The sequence below is a fragment of the Oculina patagonica genome, chromosome 8 (genome assembly GCF_052425735.1).
Source record: "Oculina patagonica isolate OP01 chromosome 8, crgOcupat, whole genome shotgun sequence".
Taxonomy (NCBI): Eukaryota; Metazoa; Cnidaria; class Anthozoa; order Scleractinia; family Oculinidae; genus Oculina; species Oculina patagonica.
In genome coordinates this window covers 9,446,108-9,464,659 of record NC_135765.1, presented here as the reverse complement: position 1 = coordinate 9,464,659, position 18,552 = coordinate 9,446,108, and the positions used below count along the sequence as shown (strand labels likewise).

Here is an 18,552-nt window from a genome sequence, read left to right as displayed (position 1 = left end):
TACACTCAACATCTATCTTTCCTTGCTTATACTTCTACATCAAGTACAAAATTTTCGTTTAAGGACATATGTGAGTTGACTGAGATTTTTTTGGACAGTTCTCCTCTTTGCTCCGAGGGTTTTTCTCCGAGATCACCCATTTTCTTCCCTTTAGAAAACACAGAACCTCTTAATTCCAGTTTGATGGGGAATACACGGCACCACAAGTAGGGCTTTCCACAAGTTGCTCGAGATTTCCCAAAAAGTTGCTCGTAAGTTCTCAAAAAGTTGCTTAAAAGTTGCTGCAAAAATTCAAAAAAGTTGCTTCTGACAATAAAAGTTGCTCGAAAGTTGCTCCAAAAAATCCAAAACGCTGCTTCTAATCAAGAGAATTTCTCTAAATATATGCTAATTTCACTTTGAGGGTTAGATTTCTAAGCAGTTTTCTGCAATTTTACAGCAAAAGAAGTATCTAAATAACATATTAAGGCGAAACTTTGTTAAATAACAAAAAAAAATAAATAACAAGGTTTTCTTTAATTGAGAAACCTCGTGAAGATATCGATGACGCAATGTTTGCTGACGAGTTTTGTAATGTTTTAATGCAGAATAAGCGAAAGGCTGAAACGTTTTCAGATGTTCCTCGAAAATCTTCGGCAAATTTCGTAAATCTTCGGAGACGTTCGTATGGCCTTTGAACAACACTCGGATTATCTTCGGAGATCTTCGGTCTGGAAATTGCTCAAAATGTAACAAGTTGCTTCAGAGGAAATAAGTTGCTCCAAGGGGAAAAAGTTGCTCGAAATATAAGTTGCCGAGCAACTTGTGGAAAGCCCTAACCACAAGCTATTATCTTGAAAACCCACCGGTGTATTAATAAAGTATTTTTTTTTATTTTTATTTTAGCTTGATGTCACAATACATGCTGTGTAAAATTGTATAAATACGATTCACCGAGTTCAAAATATGAACTTTACGTTAACGTGAGAAGAAATGACTGAAGTAAAAACCTCGATCACAGCAGCATCCATTTTCCTATTAGAAAATACCAACCCACCTGATTTTTAGGCGATGATTTCGCCTTTAGTCGTCGCACGATGGGCAATATTACGCTTATCCGGCCTCAACCTCTTTCCCGTGCACTGAACCGGGGAGCACTGGGTTTCTTTCCTTTAGCTGCGTCTTGAGTTGTGGCGAGTGAGAACATTCGATTTTGCAACTAATAGCATCGGCAAAGTGCGTTTGTTGTCTAGCTGTTGAACGGAGTTTCAGGGCCTGAATTGAGTGTTGGACTTAATCAGGTATCGGATAAATTTGAGCTTGCTCACACGAGTCGTGTACGTATACATCAGTCTTGTTGTGTTTGAGTCGTAACTTTTGAGCCCGTGCCAGAAGGCAAACCGATAGCAGCTTCTTGAAAAAGGTTAGGAAGGTGAAGCAATTTAAATCTCTGTTTTGTTTGAACGTTCACTCATAATATTTATTTCAAAACCTTTAAAAAGGGGGCAGACACTTCGGTATGGGAATTCGAACAGAAAGCCAGAACTTTTGTAGAATTTCTATTTATTGCTTACATTTGCTGATCTAAAACATTGTGTCTGATAAGATGCATTAAATGATTCTAGTGTGCGCTGTTGACTTGATTCAGACTATTAATTCCTTAAGATTTCACATCGCGAACGACATCTTCGGTGACCTCAGTTACACTCACGGAAATGTCACACAATCTTCAGCTACGACTTGACAATAAAGGTTGATTTCCACTGACGCGTAATTTTTTACGTGCGTGAAAAAATTTAGAGACAATGTATGAACGACTTGTGTACGCGTTTACGCGAGTCGTTCATACATTGTCTCTAAATTGTTTCACTCACGTAAACGCACGTAAAAAAAATACGCATCAGTGGAAATCCACCTTAATCCTGGGCGTTCCAATAGTCGTTTCTGGGAAACTGCCCACCTACCCCTCCCCAAACCTAACATTTTGCCCAAAGAAAGAAGTAAGTGTTAATGTTGGGTTAGGGGAGGGGTAGGTAGGCAGTTTCCCAGAAACGACTATTGATCCCGTTCCTGTTGCTAAATGATGAAGGGCGTTATATAAACGTACCTTTAATCATATTTTATGAGTTTCCGATGTGATGTACTGGAAGGTTGTTTTGTGATTCGAGCAAATCTTTAATTTTTTTTAAAAAGATAACCAAAAAAATAAAAAAAAATGTTATATCTTTGATCATTGTCTCTATTTTCACAGGAACATTAATTCTGCCACCGGGTCTTCGGCTTCCCTTTCTTTTACATTCACACACTGAGTTAGCAATGGGTATTTTACCACACTGAACTCTAGTATTGTCCTGCTTTGCTGATTTCCGACCTGTTTTCTTGTTTACTGGAATACGGTATTTTGACTGGATAATGTCACAGAAGTGACTAGTATGAGTTATTATTGGTTGGATTTTGAGTATTGTAATTTTCCGCATGCAATTTTCATGATTACGAATCCCTCACTATTAAATTTCTCAAGGATTAACATTTACTATTATTTCTTATGTCAAATAAAAGACAAAGATTATATGATTCCGTGTCCACTCTTATTCAAGAACCATTTTTCTTCAGACCAAAAATAATTTTTTATGGGCTTGTCCGGTTTATACATGAATTAAAGTTCTTCATTTTGAGACAAACAAACTCCTGAGTTAGGATTTTGAGTTGGATTTCGAGTTAGGATTTCGAGTTGGATTTTCGAGTTGGATTTTCGAGTTAGGATTTCGAGTTGGATTTTCGAGTTAGGATGAAACGAAATCACCGAAACAAGCAAAATTTCAAGATTTCCGCCACTTACCGTTCTATACACTCCGCTTAATTATATAACTTACTATACACTCCGGTTATCCTACTATACACTCCGGTTATCCTACTATACACTTCGGTTAGCCTACTATTCACTTCAGTTAGCTTACTATGTACACCTGTTCGCCTACTATCAGACTTCGGTTAGCCTTCTATGCACTCAGTTTAGCCTGTTTACGGTTAGCTTTCAATAATTGTAATGGGTTTTGCTTCGCCAAAAAATCCTGAGTCGAAAATCCTAACTCGAAAATCCAACTAAAAAATCCAACTCGAAATCCTAACTCGGTAAATAGGCAACCTCCTTTACTTTGAAGTATAGCTAAAAATCTGATTTCTGATCTTATGCAAACTAGACTTTTGATTTTGTTCGATTTGGTTTGGAAATCGAACTCACAAACAAACTCAATGACCAAACTACATGGAATTTAATCGTTCAATGAAGTTTGAGTGAGTTTGATGAAATTCAATGAAAATTTTGCTTCATTTCGTTTGATGTGATATACTGGGATTAACTCAGGAAAAAGCCTAGCTTTCAGTGGGCAAATTAACCTTTCGACGAGGTTATACCACCTTTGTTTCAAAGAAACAGAAAATAATTGCCCCTTATTGGACTGTTCGTCAACAGAATGCGAGAAATAAGCGACAGGCTTAGTTTACATTGCTACGTTAGGAATTACGTTTTAAAATTACAATCGTAAGCCGTATTGCGGAGCAAATTTGAATTTTTATGCGCAATTCCAAGTTTGGCGATTTCAACTAAGCCTGTCGCTAATCGCAGTCTGTTGATAAGCAGTCGACCATAGGACAATTATTCCATCCCTTTTTGAGACAGAGGTGGAATTATCATATGTTTCATACGGGAAAAATGAAAACCGGAACTTGGCAACTTGCTCAGGCAAATTTGAATGGAAAGTTGCAAGTTGCGATGAGCAAACTGCCAATCAATATTGGAACATTGCGCCGCAACATTGCAAAGTTCCCATCAAAAGAACATCCGGTTTGACTGTAAACTTACAGTATCTGCAGTATCTGGGACTCAGTAATGTAATCCACATAAACAAAACTCTGACATGTAAAGTCTTTAATATATTGGGAGATGAAACAGATATCATAAGCACTGATGTTTATTTACTCATTAAAACGAGCAGTGATTTATTACACGTACCTGCATCATGAATAATCTGCACTGGATCCCTTTCATGATCAGTTGGAGATAACAAAATCTCAGGCGAAGGCGCTTCTTCCAAAGTGAAACTGCCATCACTTTCATCTTGACATTCCACTGATTCCAGCAGCTGACTTCCTAGTACTGTAAAACAAAATAATGACATCCCAAACACGTAAAAATCACAAATGTCTTTAAAATCCGTCGAATTTCTTTCTAAATTCGTCCTTGAAAGGCCCCATAAATATTTGTTCACATAGATATTATTTACACAGTCAAACTGCATGTCCATAGAGCGTCGCCCTGAAGTATTGATAGTTATTAACACATCCGTAGAATTATTGTGAATCTAAACACTTTGGCCGTTATTCAAAGAACAGAGAGTTTTCGTTATGAATGAAGATCAATGATACCTCTTTTTTTGGTAGAGTGTCGAGGATTTATTTAGCGCATCTGTAAGATGTGTCCTCGCTTCGATTTCACTACTTGTTGAACAGAGTCTACAAAAAACGCTTGGTAAATCTGCTTACTGTGAGATTGTTTTCCGACCTCACTTTATCACTGAATTGAAAATTCTCCTGTACTACGCTCCGTTTTCCGAAATTAAAGCTATAGAATAACACAAAATGGCCATAAACAGGAGCTTGAAATAAGAGTCTCGACTCTTGGTCGCACGGAGCAAACATTTGAGCAGCGGCTCATGATTGGTCAATTAAACAATAAGTGACTTATGATTGGTTCATTCTCTCTCTGGACATAATATAAAACAAACTGAGCTATCGGCTTTTATGCGAACCCGGAGAACGCATTTTAAACGAGAGAAAAAAATCAAACATTCGTGACAGCTAGTATGAAAGAAAACATATCAAACATACTGGAAAATGAAATGTTGTTTTTACTCCTTCTGACACCGAACCGGAAGGCTTTTAGCCCGGTTTTCATCGAGCATTTGCTTTCCAGTCTCGAAGACATTTTTATCATTGAATTTTAACAAATAGTAATATTTTTCAACATTAGCCATATCACAAGCAACTACCTAGTGGCAAAACTAAGTAAAATACGGCATAAATGTAACACTGCAGTTTTGTACTCACCTTCACAAAAACACTGCTCGTTTTGTCTACGTTGCCTTTCCTGTTGTTCTTCCCTACATCTTTGCCTTTTTTGCCGTGCTCTTTGTCGTTCTCTTTCTCGCTGTTCTTCGCTATTTTTTTTTTTGCCTGTTCTGTCGGCACCTTTCTTGCTCTTTTTGTCGCTGTTCTTCGCTACGTTTTCGTCTGTTCTCTCTTGATCCTTCTCGCTCTCTTTCCCTGTCTCCTCGAAGTTAAGTTTGCTTCACTCTCGTTTGTCAACATCAACATAACAAGAGACCGAAATAAATATGTTTTTCTCAAGTTCTAAGCTTCAGACTCGCTGAACAGAATTTAACAATAGTCGTTTTGAAAAATTTCTTTGCCAAGAGAATTTAACGCTGCGATTTCGCGCCAAAAAAACGCGGGTTGCCACAGTAATTCATCCCCAGTCCTTTTCCGTGCGTATGGTCGGACGGTCACGTTACAACCAAAATTTTCTGGCTCGATGGTTTACCAAAAATTCTAAGGTATGGGGCTACGCATGCGCGCGCCTTCGGCGCTTGCGGAGCTCCGCTAAAAAAAATGAAGACTTATAAGTAAAAATCGGGGAATCCCGCTCTATCAGGGTAACTCAGCCCATTTTAACCCAAATCGGCAAAGGAGCATAGCCTTTGTCTGCGTTTTGGGATAATTTTCTAGGCAGCCAAAAGGTGACAAAATATCAAATCGGTATGGAATTTCAAATTCAATTTAAAGCTGGCATTGTTTTATTGCTATTAACAGCAGAGTTTATTTAAATGTTTGATTAATGTGTTTTGATCGAATATGACTCTTTTCCCTCCAAAAATCATTCTTGTAACTGACCAGGGAGTGTTCCTTCAACAGGAAATTGAAGGAAGCAGAGAGGTTTTTGTAAACAAGCGAATGCTCGCAAGTTCGATTCCTCCCAATTTGATTTTGTTATCGTGGAGAGCCTTGAATAGAAAACAGTCATTATAAAAAATATAATAATACAAATTGAAAGGTCAAACGACATAGATTGTTGTTGTTGGCTTATATTTTAAGTCAAACTTTCATTAATTGATATTTTTCTAGGATAATAAAGTGTCAATTCATTACTAAACCATTCTGGTACTACAGAACAAGGGACGCATATCAAGTTTCCAGAGTTTCCGTGCATTCTGTACGGTAGTAATTATTTCCAAAACAATACCGCGAAGCTTCCTGCCATTCGTCTGTTGTCATAGAATCGGAGGAAGTCAAATGAAACCAGGAATGAAAACCAAAAAATAATAATAATAAAATGGTCTAATGAAGCAAGGACAGCGCCCGCTGCTGCTTTAGCGTTCCTTTCTAACTTTTTGTTTCGTTTTTTTCTTAGATGGCACCGGCAAAACTATAAAATAAATTGAAATTAAATTATTTTCGTACAAATTTGCATCTAAAACTGGGTTGCTTATTTAAAATATCGCTTTTTCGAGGGCTTTATGGAGGGATGACTGCGGGGAGATCATTGAAGAGCAAGGGGTGGAGCATCGCCTGATTTGATTATTAAAATAAGGGTGTTAATTTTGTAAGCTTTCTGTTATAATTAGTTTTTAAATTTTATCTAACGTGATCGCAGTGTTAGTGCTTGTTCACATACAAACACTTAATGTAGCTGATTGAGCTGATGGAGCTGATTTTCATAGATCAAAATGTGTACTAGATTCACAAACCACCACTAGAAAACCAAACATAATTTTCATATCACTCCCACGTCATTATAGCCTGTTCCAGGGTCTCGGTAGTTATGGGAGAGCGAATAACGCGGGTGAGCGAGAAAAAATTAGGCGAAACGAAGGCGAGCGAAGGAATCGTCTGTTTCCTTCGCTCGCCTTCCCCCCCCCCCCTCCCCACTTCCCCCTCGTTTTTTCCTTGCTTGCCTGTGTTTTTCGCTTTCTCCTTCAACTACCGAGAGCCTGATAAAGGCTAACTGTAAGGGAAACCGAGTTCATGTAAATGAAAATTTTTCCACTCAGTCCATTCAGTTTCATGAGCATCTTTTACTCTGAAAATTTTATTTTTTGAAGCGCAGTGGATGACAAGTTTATCGTTGTTCACAACAAACCTTAGCCTGCGAAACCTTAGCAGTGTCGAACGCTTAGAGAACAATAAATTTTATTTTTTTTAATTATTCGTAAATTCGAGTAAATTGTTATAAGCTAGTAGCTAGCTTCCATTATGTTTTGATAAATCATTTGATACACCAAGGGGCTATTCTACTCGCCATCCTGAGTCGTTTCCATTGCCATCAAAAAATGATAAAGTCAATGTGAACATATTTCAACTGGTCGAGTTCTAATCAATAGACTGTTAGATTAGACTACGAACCAGAGCGAATCATAGTGAACGAGGCGTTGCCGAGTTGACAACCACTCACTCATGGTAAACGAGAGCGAACTAGTGTAATTGTTTTAGTAGATGCTCTGAAGGCATTATTGGTCAAAATTGATCACGACATAAAACCTTGCTCTTGTACTAATCAGGTGATAGAATGCCCATGGATGAACTTTGAGACAAAAGTGTTCGCTTAAGGAATAAACGTCAACAGCAGTCTCCCCATTTTTTTTGACACAGTTCACTCGATGCAAGCGTCCGCCGATACCAATCGTGGCGCGGGTCAAGGTAGTTCACTGATAAAGTTGTTTTCCTGCATTTCTGGGACACCGGGACATACACATTCTCTATTTCTCTCAAGTCAAGACATGATTTTGAATTCAAATCTGCCTGAAGTTATTCTGAATCTAAACCAGGTTTTGTGTTCCTTGTTTTCTGAGAAAACCGGCATGAATGATGTACTGTATCCATCGACTCTCGAGTGACCTCACAGTGTCACGTTATGGTTGCTGATATAATTATCTGCCGAAAACGACAACCATTCGATTGGAAAAAGGATAGTGACTTCGCAGCCGACTATTTTTGCTAGCCTGGGCGTAAAGTAAAATCGCCGTGTTGCAACCCAAACCATTTTTTGGTCTGACCTGTCTGATTTTTACACAAGCTAAATGCCCGGCAGTCTGAAAATTCGAAACGATCAACATCCTGAAAGTTATCTCTGAGGGTCCTACAGGGGTATTCCCGTGACGCGTGATTAGCTGATTTTATGAAATTTGAATTTAACAACTGATCTTGCGAGACACTTGAAGAGCTTGAATTAGTAACCGATATTTGTTATTTCACCACTTTATTTTGCCTGATTTTGAGACGCGAGACATCAAATGGTTTCAAATGCGACCTCCGTATAATCGTAACGTCTCGTAAGGCATCGGGAACTACCAAGTTGCCGAGAGCTTCCCTTGCTGATCTTCGCTTATTTTTCGTTGACGGATTTCTTTAAACACTTTTTGTAGAGTAAGATCTTCAACACTCTTTGTAGCGTGAGAAAACGTGAGAACAGGATAAAATAGTACTTATTTTTCTGATTCGGGAAAATGAAATTTAAAAATCTGGCAGGAAGAGCTTAACGACTCCAACGCAAGTGCCTTCTTTTCTGAAACAGAAATGTTGAGGTAAAGTTTGTCAACTACCTTTCGCGATACAAAGCCGTTTTTGCAATTCAAGAAAAGTATACATGAGGAAATTAACTTACAGTTTTGAGAAACAAAGAGAAATGTTGAAGGATGATATTTAAGTGACTCTGAACTCAAAGCGTTTTTGAAACACGTTCCATAAAAATCGTTTAAAGCGACAAAAAGTGAAACGGTCACCTATTAAAATTCTTACATTCTATGGATTATTTCAGTATTTCTTTATTCAACGAGACATTTTTTCAATACAGGTTTTGGTTTCTTCTACTATCTCCTTTTATGCAGGAAGTTGAATCATCCCTTCATTGTAAGGTTCTATGGTGCAGCACTGCAAAATGACGAAGATCAGGTGAGGGTGATACTAGTGATGGAGCTGTGTAATGGAACTTGAGGAATCACATTTTCCAGAATTCCAAGAATATTAAGAATACTCAGCGACCAGAGAAATTCCGAACATGCCGGCCGTTTCAAATTCACCAATCAGCGCTTGGCGTTCCACGGCAGCCCAACGCGGTTCAAAACCTGATTGGTGAATTTGAAACGGCCGGCATGTTCGGAATTTCTCTGGTCGCTGAGTTGAGCACCGATCATAGTCAGAAAGCCGTATGCATGATTTCAGCGTGGATTTTCTCGGAAAATGTTGGAGGGATGAAGCTAAAATTCGGCGAAGAGATAGAGCAACAACTCACCGATCGACAGCCGTCGTCAGATAGGTGAGATTTTCAGTAGTTTGGCGTTAATTCCGGTTTGAAGTGGAGGAGGTCGCTGCTGTCGGCCGCCGACTTGCAAGCCTTGTCTCCTCTTTCTCCTTACCGGCCTTCGGCCGGCTAAATCAGTTCAAAAGGCGCTTAAAACGGCCCGCGCAGGCGAAGAAATACAACACATGAGTCGATAAACGTTTCATTAAACTTTATTGAGATATTTAGAGCGAAATGCAATTTAGATATGTCATTTCCAGAGCTTAATTTCAGTAACCCTTATAGATTTCAAAATTTCCTTTGTTCGTCTCATGTCAACAATAATTAACCACGAACACATAGGGTGGTCTGCCTGTGGTTGTTTTTAACAGAAAACTGTTGCAGGGGTATAGGGTTGGGTATAATTACGTAATCTTCCGTGTTTAACTCGAATTTCCTCCTGGGGGGGGGGGGGGAGGGGGGAGGAAGTACTCCCTATAGTGGGCCTACGGGGAGGCTCCGTCCGAAAGTGGTACCTTTTTCAGGCTGGGAATATGTAAATGGGTTGGGATTTAGCGTGAAGAACCATAAGAAAGGGTAGGGGCATATGCTCCTTGTAGGGGAAAATGCTATTTAGGTATTTTAAAAGGTCTTGAAAAAAGTCTAAAAAAGACTCACCTAACAGTTGATTCATCTGAGTATTTTAAGGGTTACGCAAGGAAATGGATGGAGTACTTTTACTTTAGGTATGTGAAAGGGGTACCATTTTCCATGGAAGGTATATTAAAGGGTTACCTCTTTTTTTCATAAAAGGTTAAGGTGTTTGGACCTCGGGACGGAGCTCTCCCAAAAAAAAACTTTGCCGAGTATCCCCCGGGTCCCTATATTTAAAGTATTGGCCATCTGATCTGTTTTTATGCCCGTTAAACCAGCCTTGTATTTTAATTTTTTTTATTTAAGAAAGGAATGCAGGTTCAACTACTGTCCATTAATGTGATATAAAAATGAATAAAAAATGAAAAATGTTGATCGAAATACGTTTTTAAGTTAAAAACGCATAGTAAAGCAACATTTAGCCCTGTTCAGTACTGTCATCCGACAGGGGGGGGGGGGGGCTTATATCCGGGAAGGCTTATAATCGGATGTATTTTTTTGTTTTCAGGTAGATGGGCCTATAATCGGGGGGGGGGCTTATAAGCGGGGAGGGGGGGGGGCTTATAACCGGAATTTTACGGTACTTTAAAAGTTGGTGGTAAATGCATACTTGTATAAATATTTACCAGAATCTGAGAGTGGTGGGCCGTGGGGAGTGTATTGGATATCTATAGCCACCAATCTTTATCAATGAGTACAAATAGCAAACAACAATATAGAAAAAACAAGACTACCAACCATGTATACAATTGTTTTTACTCCCAACCATGAAGATCACAGGGGCGGATCTAGGATTTTTCAAAGGGGGGTGGCTGTTTACCAATGTTTTTGTTCACTATGCGGGGAGGGGGTTTCAGGCTTTTAGGCAGTTTTTTGAAATTGGGAGTGCAAATTATGCACTGAGGCCCATATGTCATGGAGGCGTAGGCTCCATCCCCCTAGGGGATTATTATTAAGCCAGTGACATTAGGAAATCTTCACACAGAAGCAATTACAATTTTTCCACTATCACTTGACTGTAGTCAAATATTTTCTTATTTATGATAGTCTTTTCTTATAATTCTAACTATACAAGATGTACATTAAAAGTTCGTGAATTTTTAATGCATTTCTATTGTTGCAGCTCTCATATAGACAAAATATTAAATAGTGTAATTTATTATATACTGTCTAGGCTGTTTGAACACCCTCTGCTGCAGGACAGTAAGATTGGAGAAAGGAAGACCTGGTGGAATAGTTACATAAAAGGTATTGAAACAGAACGATGCAAGCATTTATTCATCTCAAAACTCTACATAGGGCAGTCATGGAGTTTTTACGCAGCAGTAACATTGAAGTCTTCACCCGTACCATTTCAACGTTCTGTATGCAAGTGCAATGTAACAATAATCATCTTTATCACCTGTAACTTTGAATGAGCTCAGCTGTAAAAGGTGTTACAGGTTATGCCCCTTAATGACAACCCTGCTACAAACAAGCACATGTAGTTTGTCACAATTGATATGTTTTAACTTTATTTCAAGGGGATGCTTTCCAGCCCACAAAAACCTGTTGGCCAGTACAGAGACTCAAAGAGAGAAGAAGTGAACAGGAAGAAATGAACACAATAAAGGCAATGGAGGCAATAGCGGGTGTGGAACATACAGAGGAAGAAATGCCACTGGTAATGTAAAAATGAGAACACAGAACTTATAATACTTGCCGAGGCCCTTCTCAGCATAAACGTACAGGAACAAAGATATTTTTGATAGTGCAACACCAGGAAATACCTTCAAATTACCCCCTGGTTGTTCACCAGTACCTGGTTTTAATCCACCCCCCCCCCCCCCCATTCATATAATCAGCCCTCTGCTGGCTGACAGTACTGAACTTAACAGGGCTCAAAATGTCGCTTTATTGTGAATAAAGTAACGAATAGCGTATTTTGATCAACTCTTTTCCAAACTGCTTTTTTTTTAATTACAGCTCTTTTTTTGTAATTCTGTCAGCTTTTCATTTCATGGTGTCATATTTTGTCAAGGTCTTCATTAGTGAGTCCCTACTTCAGTGGAACAAAATCCTGGTTTAAGACGTTTAATGATTCCTTGATATAACGATGTGGTTTAGCCATGCCAGTCCCTTGGTACATTGTTATATTGGGGTTCCACTGTATTTAATGCAAACAAATTAAATATATCCACTTTCATTATCATGCTTTTTAAAACTTTTATTAAAAACCTTCAATAAAAATTCCCATTTCTAATGCTACAATATTTTGTAATAATTATTTAGGTTTATTCAGGTCAATATGTCAGGGCAAATAAAAAAGCGGTGCAACTGACAGAAAATGAATTCCTTCAGAATAGGGAGTGGCCCATTCAAAAAATTATGAAGGAAAGGACGGTAATCCTGACACAAGACATCTCTTTTTAATATAGTATTTGTTACTTGCATCATATTAATTGGCATGATAATGTTAATGGCCCATTGCATGCCTAGTGAAAAACGAATTTCATTGTTACTCAAGAATTTGGCTGTGCATTCAGTGTATTCATCAGCATAGGAAAGAGCTGCAGTGAATATGCTAAGGGAATTTTCAACCCAAATAATATACTTAAGGGAGTGGTCATTATTTATGGGGAAGAGAGGGGGGTGGGGTTGGTGAATGGGATGGGGGGGGGGGTCAAAGAAGTTTGGTCGCCTGTTAATGGAGGGCAAAAAAGTTTTCGCATCACTGATGGGGGGGGGGGGGTCAAAAAAGTTTGGTTGACAACCACCTGATGTCCATTTCTAGTAATGCAAAGGGGAATAAAACTCTAGCTAAGGTATAAACACATTGACAAATGACTGGTCAAATTGCTACTATTAGCTTACTTAACAATGTCCTATCAATGTTTTTCTATTACTCAATCTTCTAGTAGTAAATCTGATATGGGTTGATGACACCCCCATCTAGAGGGTCACCACATCCCCGCTTCTTTAAGTCACCATTTCACAATTGGTATCTGGGAGGCCATGAGTTCAATTCCCAGATTTTTTCTTTGTCTCACGCTTGTGACAGATAATCATTTTTATCTTTATTGTTTTTGTTGTTGTCAGGTTTAACTAAGGGTTTGGCTGCCCTCTGCATGTGTATCTAGATTATCAATTAAATATCCGTAACATTTTAGCTAGTCGAATGAGGTGTCCAAAAACATCTTACAGAGTATTTCTATTTCTTTGATGAAACAGAAAATCATTTACATGATGTCCTTTTGATGCTGAGCAGGTTTTTAATTAAGTATTCAAGTAGTTCAATCAGCGGCTTCATTTTTTGGTCACTGAGTTTTTGATCCTATGTTGATTGCAGGGGTGAGGGGGGGGGGGGTCAAAAAAGTTTACTTGATTCTTAAAGGAGGGGGGGGCTTAAACGTTTACTTGAGTCTAAAGGGGAGGGGCATAAAAAGTTTCTGGTGTTGCCTTCTTCCATTCACCAACCCCCCTCCCCATAAATAATGACCACTCCCTAAAGAGGGGCAACGGTCTCCAGCAATTTACAGCCCGTGTAGTTTGATTTGTCTGTTCCAAAACAACACAGAGTAAAACCTGTCAAACACAACCTTTATTTCCTACTGAAATGCATATAGCTCAAAGCGAGATCAGTGACTTAGCCATAGATTACTACCATGTAATGATCAGAATGTCTGCAAGGTCATATAATTTGCAAATCTATTTGCAAATCTCAGTTTATCTTGGTAAAAACAAAGTTATTGACTTTAAAATTATCTTGAAAATAACATTACAATCCAATTATTTTTTCATTTTCAGCACAGAAAAGAGTATCTTGTAAAGTGGAAGCCATCCTGGGTTCCCTCAGAGGATGTAACATGCAACAACTGCCTTCAAGACTGGTCAAACTCTAAAAGAAAAAGATAAATAATTTTGATTAATTAAACAATTCATTCTTTGTCCAGGATTCATTTTTTGTAAAAGATGTTTGCCGTCGGATTCCCATACAAACACTGTAATTTCTGCCTGCTTTAATCGTCAAGATGGCGTCGAAAGCCGTGATAAGGCCTATTAGTTTGAGTTTTAAAATAGGTATATGGTGCTACCGACAAAAGTACACAATTGCAGTCAGTGAATTAAATTTATTGTTTATGTTGTGAACTGCTGTTCAAGGTTTTTTCGATATGCCTTTTGCAGTGTAACAGTGAAATGTTGTCTAATTTATCGATTTCAGGCACATTATAAATAAAGGATTTTACAATCATATGTGTGGTTTATTTCCCAATCTTTGCCGCTAAACAATTCCCATACGGCAACCAGACGCTAACGTTTCCAGCAAGCCATTTCTGTGCTACAATCGGACTTAGCACATCGAATCTCTGCTACAGATAATATGCCTCTGGTTTTAATTTTTTTAATCTAATTTAAAATGTGCCACTCCTCACCCAGCATATAAAAACGATTTTTTTACATTACGGACATGAAAACGGCTCATTTCTGGTTCATGCTGGGCATGAACCGGAAATGAAACTTTTCCGTGTCCGGAATAGTGATATTTCATGCTGGGAATGTTGACAGCTCATTTCCGGTTCATTGCCAGCATGAACCGGAAATGACATTTTTCCATGCCCGGAATTAAAAGGGTCATTTCTGTTTCATGCTGGGCATGAACCGGAAATGAGCTGTCAACATCTTACCCAGGCTCTCCTCTGCCGCTCGATAAAGGTCGCCGCGCGAAAAACGTGCAAGAATGGCATGAGAATTTTACACGCATGCTGCAAGAGACGTTTTTACCAGTAACCCGGATAAAAAACTATCTTGGAACGTTTTCTTAAACAACTGGCATGAAATAAAACGCTCAATGCCCAAGTAGAAGGAATCATCGGTTATAAGTAGTGTATTTCCAGTGGAATGCCAAGAGGTCGTAAAAACTTGCTTCAGTTTTTTTAAAATAAACGGGAATTACTCTTCACGTGGCATATAATCATGCCCTCAACACCTCAAAAGAGCTTTTGGTCACTAAGTTCACGACTTGGGCAAAGAAATGGCATGAAATCGGTCAAATATCATGCCCATTTCTTTAAAAGTGTCAAAATGACTAAATGTTTTCTTTCTAACTCGTTTAAATAAGTCTCCGATTACAAGGTGAATATGTCTCTCTTTATGAGGCGTAGAAACTAGTGCTTTTTGGGCTTCTTTTGGCCTTATTCTGGTGAATAATTTACGGCTTACAACAATGCAGGAAGAAAGTAAATGTAACCAGTGCGACTAAGAAGACAAAGGATTTAGTGATTGTGCATTTCTGTGTTTTTTAATTACGCGAGAATAATAGTTGCTTTGGTATTTGTATTCTTTAACATATATCACACAATGGTGTTGTCAAGGTTGCTGATGTCGGTGTATCAAAACAAGCAAACATGATCACCGGTACCATGATGACCTGTACACCTGCCTATGTTGCACCGGAAGTGATCAGATCCAATGTGTACGATAGCAAGGCAGATATATATAGCTTTGGCATCATGATGTGGGTGATGTGGTATGGTACGAGGGCCCTTCTTAAATGTAGGAGGAGATTTGAATACGTTATTACAGAAAGTGGCTGGAGATGTTAGACCGTCCCATGTTGAGGGCAGTAGGAATCCTCTAGATGGCTGGCAACATCTGATGCAATGGTGCTGGGATGGAGAGGCAGACGAACGACCAACTGCTTCAATGTGTCATAGCGAGTTGACCAAGCCGTACAAGGACGTCGAAGCAATACCCCCTATTTGAATTATATTTATTATTATCTTCTTTACCAATTACAACATTGGTTGACAGCATGTTTAAACTATCATAAAGATATTATGGGTTTGAGTTAGTGAAGATCAAACTGGTGATACCAGTATGAACTATTGATTAGAATTTTCGTAGCTTATATGTGATCAATTGATACTGACTACACGAAATATCAACTTATATTTTTGTTCCTAGGAGAATCTTGCTTATGGAGCAGAGAAAATTATATTTATAAAGACTCGATGGGTCCTCAGACAAACATGGTGAAAAAAGAAGGCGTTTATAGAGCCTGTTCATTCACTAGTCAAGCTTGATTCCTAGCCCTACGCGCCAACTATTAGGGAATCGCGTTTTTATCAGCACCCTGAGGATTTTTTTACCTTAACAAAGACGTATCCATAGAATTTTGTTTGTATTTAGTTTTGGTCACGTGCTCTGCCAGCCGGGTGTCAATGACGTAATCCCTGGTGAAGGGCGATCATACCGATAGCTGTTCAGCAGTAAGAAAAAATCCGACCTTTGCTAAAAGACGATTATGCCGCTTTAGGTACATAAGGGTAGTCTTTAATTAAGCAATAGACCGCGCTTTCTAGGGCTTTACTGGCGTAACAAAACCACGCGGGAGGTTGGGAGAACATGTAAATCTCGAGCCGCAGGCGAGTGATTTACAAGCTTTTCGAGTGTTCTCCCAACATTCAAGTGGTTTTATTACGCCAGTAAAGCCCTAGAAAGTGCGGTTTATTGCTTTTATGAAATTACTATAGAAAACTTTCGTCAAAGGCATAGGAATCTATCTTATTTTTCGTTATCAAATGTCTTATTCTCAACAAGTTCATCGGATGACGCGGAAAACCAGTCACAGTGGCTGAAAGAATAAAACATACACAGGTTCAACTCCGCACACAAACCAATCACAGTGGCTGAAAGAATAAAACATACACAGGTTCAACTCCGCACACAAAATTCACGGATCGACGAGAAAAACGTTCAAAAGTGGTTGTCTTAAAGTTATAAAATTCTTAAGAAAGGAAAGGAAAAATGCAAACTGACATAGTACGAAATGTATTCAACGATTTTAAAGTTCTTTGACGTGGAAAACTAGCAAATTGTGGCCGGAGTCATTCATCGCGAAAGTGAGAGACTGCACGAAAACTTTGCAAGTTTACAAACTTCGCAGACTGACGAAGGTATTGAGAATAAAGGTTAGTTCCACAAACTCTGCTTTAGAAATTTGTTATGATTTTATTTCTTCCGTATTCTTTTGTTTTCGCCGAATAACAGACTTGACAGAAGGCACTGAAAGCATATAAAACTAAAATTATAATTCAAGCGCAAGGACTCAGCGTAAGTTTCTGCCATCAAAATAATTCAAGTAAGCTTTTATTGCGACCAATTTGATGCAGTTTTAATTTCTTTCAAATAACATTTCCGAGTAAATGTTGAATGGAACGGTATCCATGTATTTAATATTTTTCCAGTCCGATGAAAGCCGACCTGTTTAGTGTGTTCCTTCTCATATGTTTTTCTCTGCGTTTTCGTTTTTTTCTCTAGTTACTTCGCTCCAACTGTAGTAAGTGGGAAAATTTGTTTTTGTGATCCACCCTCAGTAAATTTTCACATTGAGAACCATATTCTCCGTTTTAACAATCAGATAGACCAAAAGAAGATATTAAAGAAACGTTAATTCTTCGTCCTTATGCGTAATCGAACGTAGTGCGACCATGTCGGGACGGAAGCGGGAGTTTACCGGTACAATAGTACATAGGTTTTTTGAACAATTTTACCAATCAGAGCGCGCGTAGTATCTGAGTTATTTTATAACAAAGTATAAAGGAGTCAAAATGGTATAAAAGATAAAAGCAAGTGTAGTTGAAAGATTTGTTTCTCGCAAGCTTTTGGCTAACTTAAGAGTCACGTCTCCTAATAGAGTGGTTTTACTTGAACCGTGAAATTTTAAACAATTATATATATACTATTAGACACTTATGCCATTTTGCTTAGTTTTGACTAGAACTAAGTTGTTTTGCGGTTATTTAAAATCCCTTTACACGAATAAATTGAATGATGACTCGTTTGTTGACTGTCTGTCTGTCTGTCTGTCTGTCTGTCTGTCTGTCTGACTGACTGACTGACTGACTGACTGACTGTTTGACTGACTAACTAACTGACCCACTGACTGACTGACTGACTGACTGACTGACTGACGGACTGGCAGGTTAGCTTTTAAAGCAACTGGACTGCTCGTCCCGTTCTCTTTATACATTACACAAATTCACTTCCATAGCAGTGAGGTTATAATTTATTACTCTTAAATAGAACCTGCACTGAAGTTTCAGCCAATCTTTGCCTATTGGAAGTCTACTGGTTGTTTATCGTATTGGAACGTAAAGTTTGAAATAAAAATGGGGGTCCCCATACCCGTTTAGGAGCAGCCTGTTAATAAGCAATACTTCCTTGTATCATAATTGGTTACATTCATGATTGCTTGCAAAATTCACTTTTCCGACGATTGTGTCTTATTATACACTGGAGATTGGTCTATATTTGTTTTACAAAGAAAGTTATTGCTCGATATCTGTTAGTGCAGTTCCCAGCGCTTTGACGTACAAACAAGGAGAAAGGGGCATGCACTCTGCGTTGTTTTAATCGATGAGTCGACTCTTTCGCCTCGTTCGCATTCCTTCTCAACAAATAAATATATTATCGCAGGCTCAACTGGCATGAAAGCTATTCAAAACAAAAGAAAGAAAAATGATAGTTCACCATACTCGTTTACGAGAAAATGAAGAATAACCTTTATGGCGAGCTACAGGCATAAAAAGCCTCCCCCCCTAACCCCT

The 18,552-nt window shown here is 38.6% G+C and overlaps 1 protein-coding gene and 1 pseudogene across 2 annotated transcripts in view; one reads left to right on the top strand and one right to left on the bottom strand.

Annotated features, from left to right (window-relative positions):
* Window positions 1-18,552, bottom strand: part of LOC144662537 (uncharacterized) — a 241,253-nt pseudogene that overhangs the window by 33,643 nt on the left and 189,058 nt on the right. The gene's annotated exons all lie outside the window — the stretch shown is intronic.
* Window positions 8,969-14,509, top strand: LOC144663103 (uncharacterized). The gene is made up of 4 exons (XM_078524036.1): window positions 8,969-8,982; window positions 11,088-11,212; window positions 11,488-11,627; window positions 13,751-14,509. Exons 1-4 carry the CDS (start codon window positions 8,969-8,971, stop codon window positions 13,856-13,858), a joined length of 387 nt encoding a protein of 128 aa, XP_078380162.1. The 3' UTR covers window positions 13,859-14,509.

Bases quoted from the DNA above. Each gene is read 5' to 3' on its own strand.
- LOC144663103 (XM_078524036.1), top strand. The intron at 11,213-11,487 runs GTATTGAAACAG...CTTTATTTCAAG, and splicing joins GTGGAATAGTTACATAAAAG to GGGATGCTTTCCAGCCCACA. The intron at 11,628-13,750 runs GTAATGTAAAAA...TTTCATTTTCAG, and splicing joins CAGAGGAAGAAATGCCACTG to CACAGAAAAGAGTATCTTGT.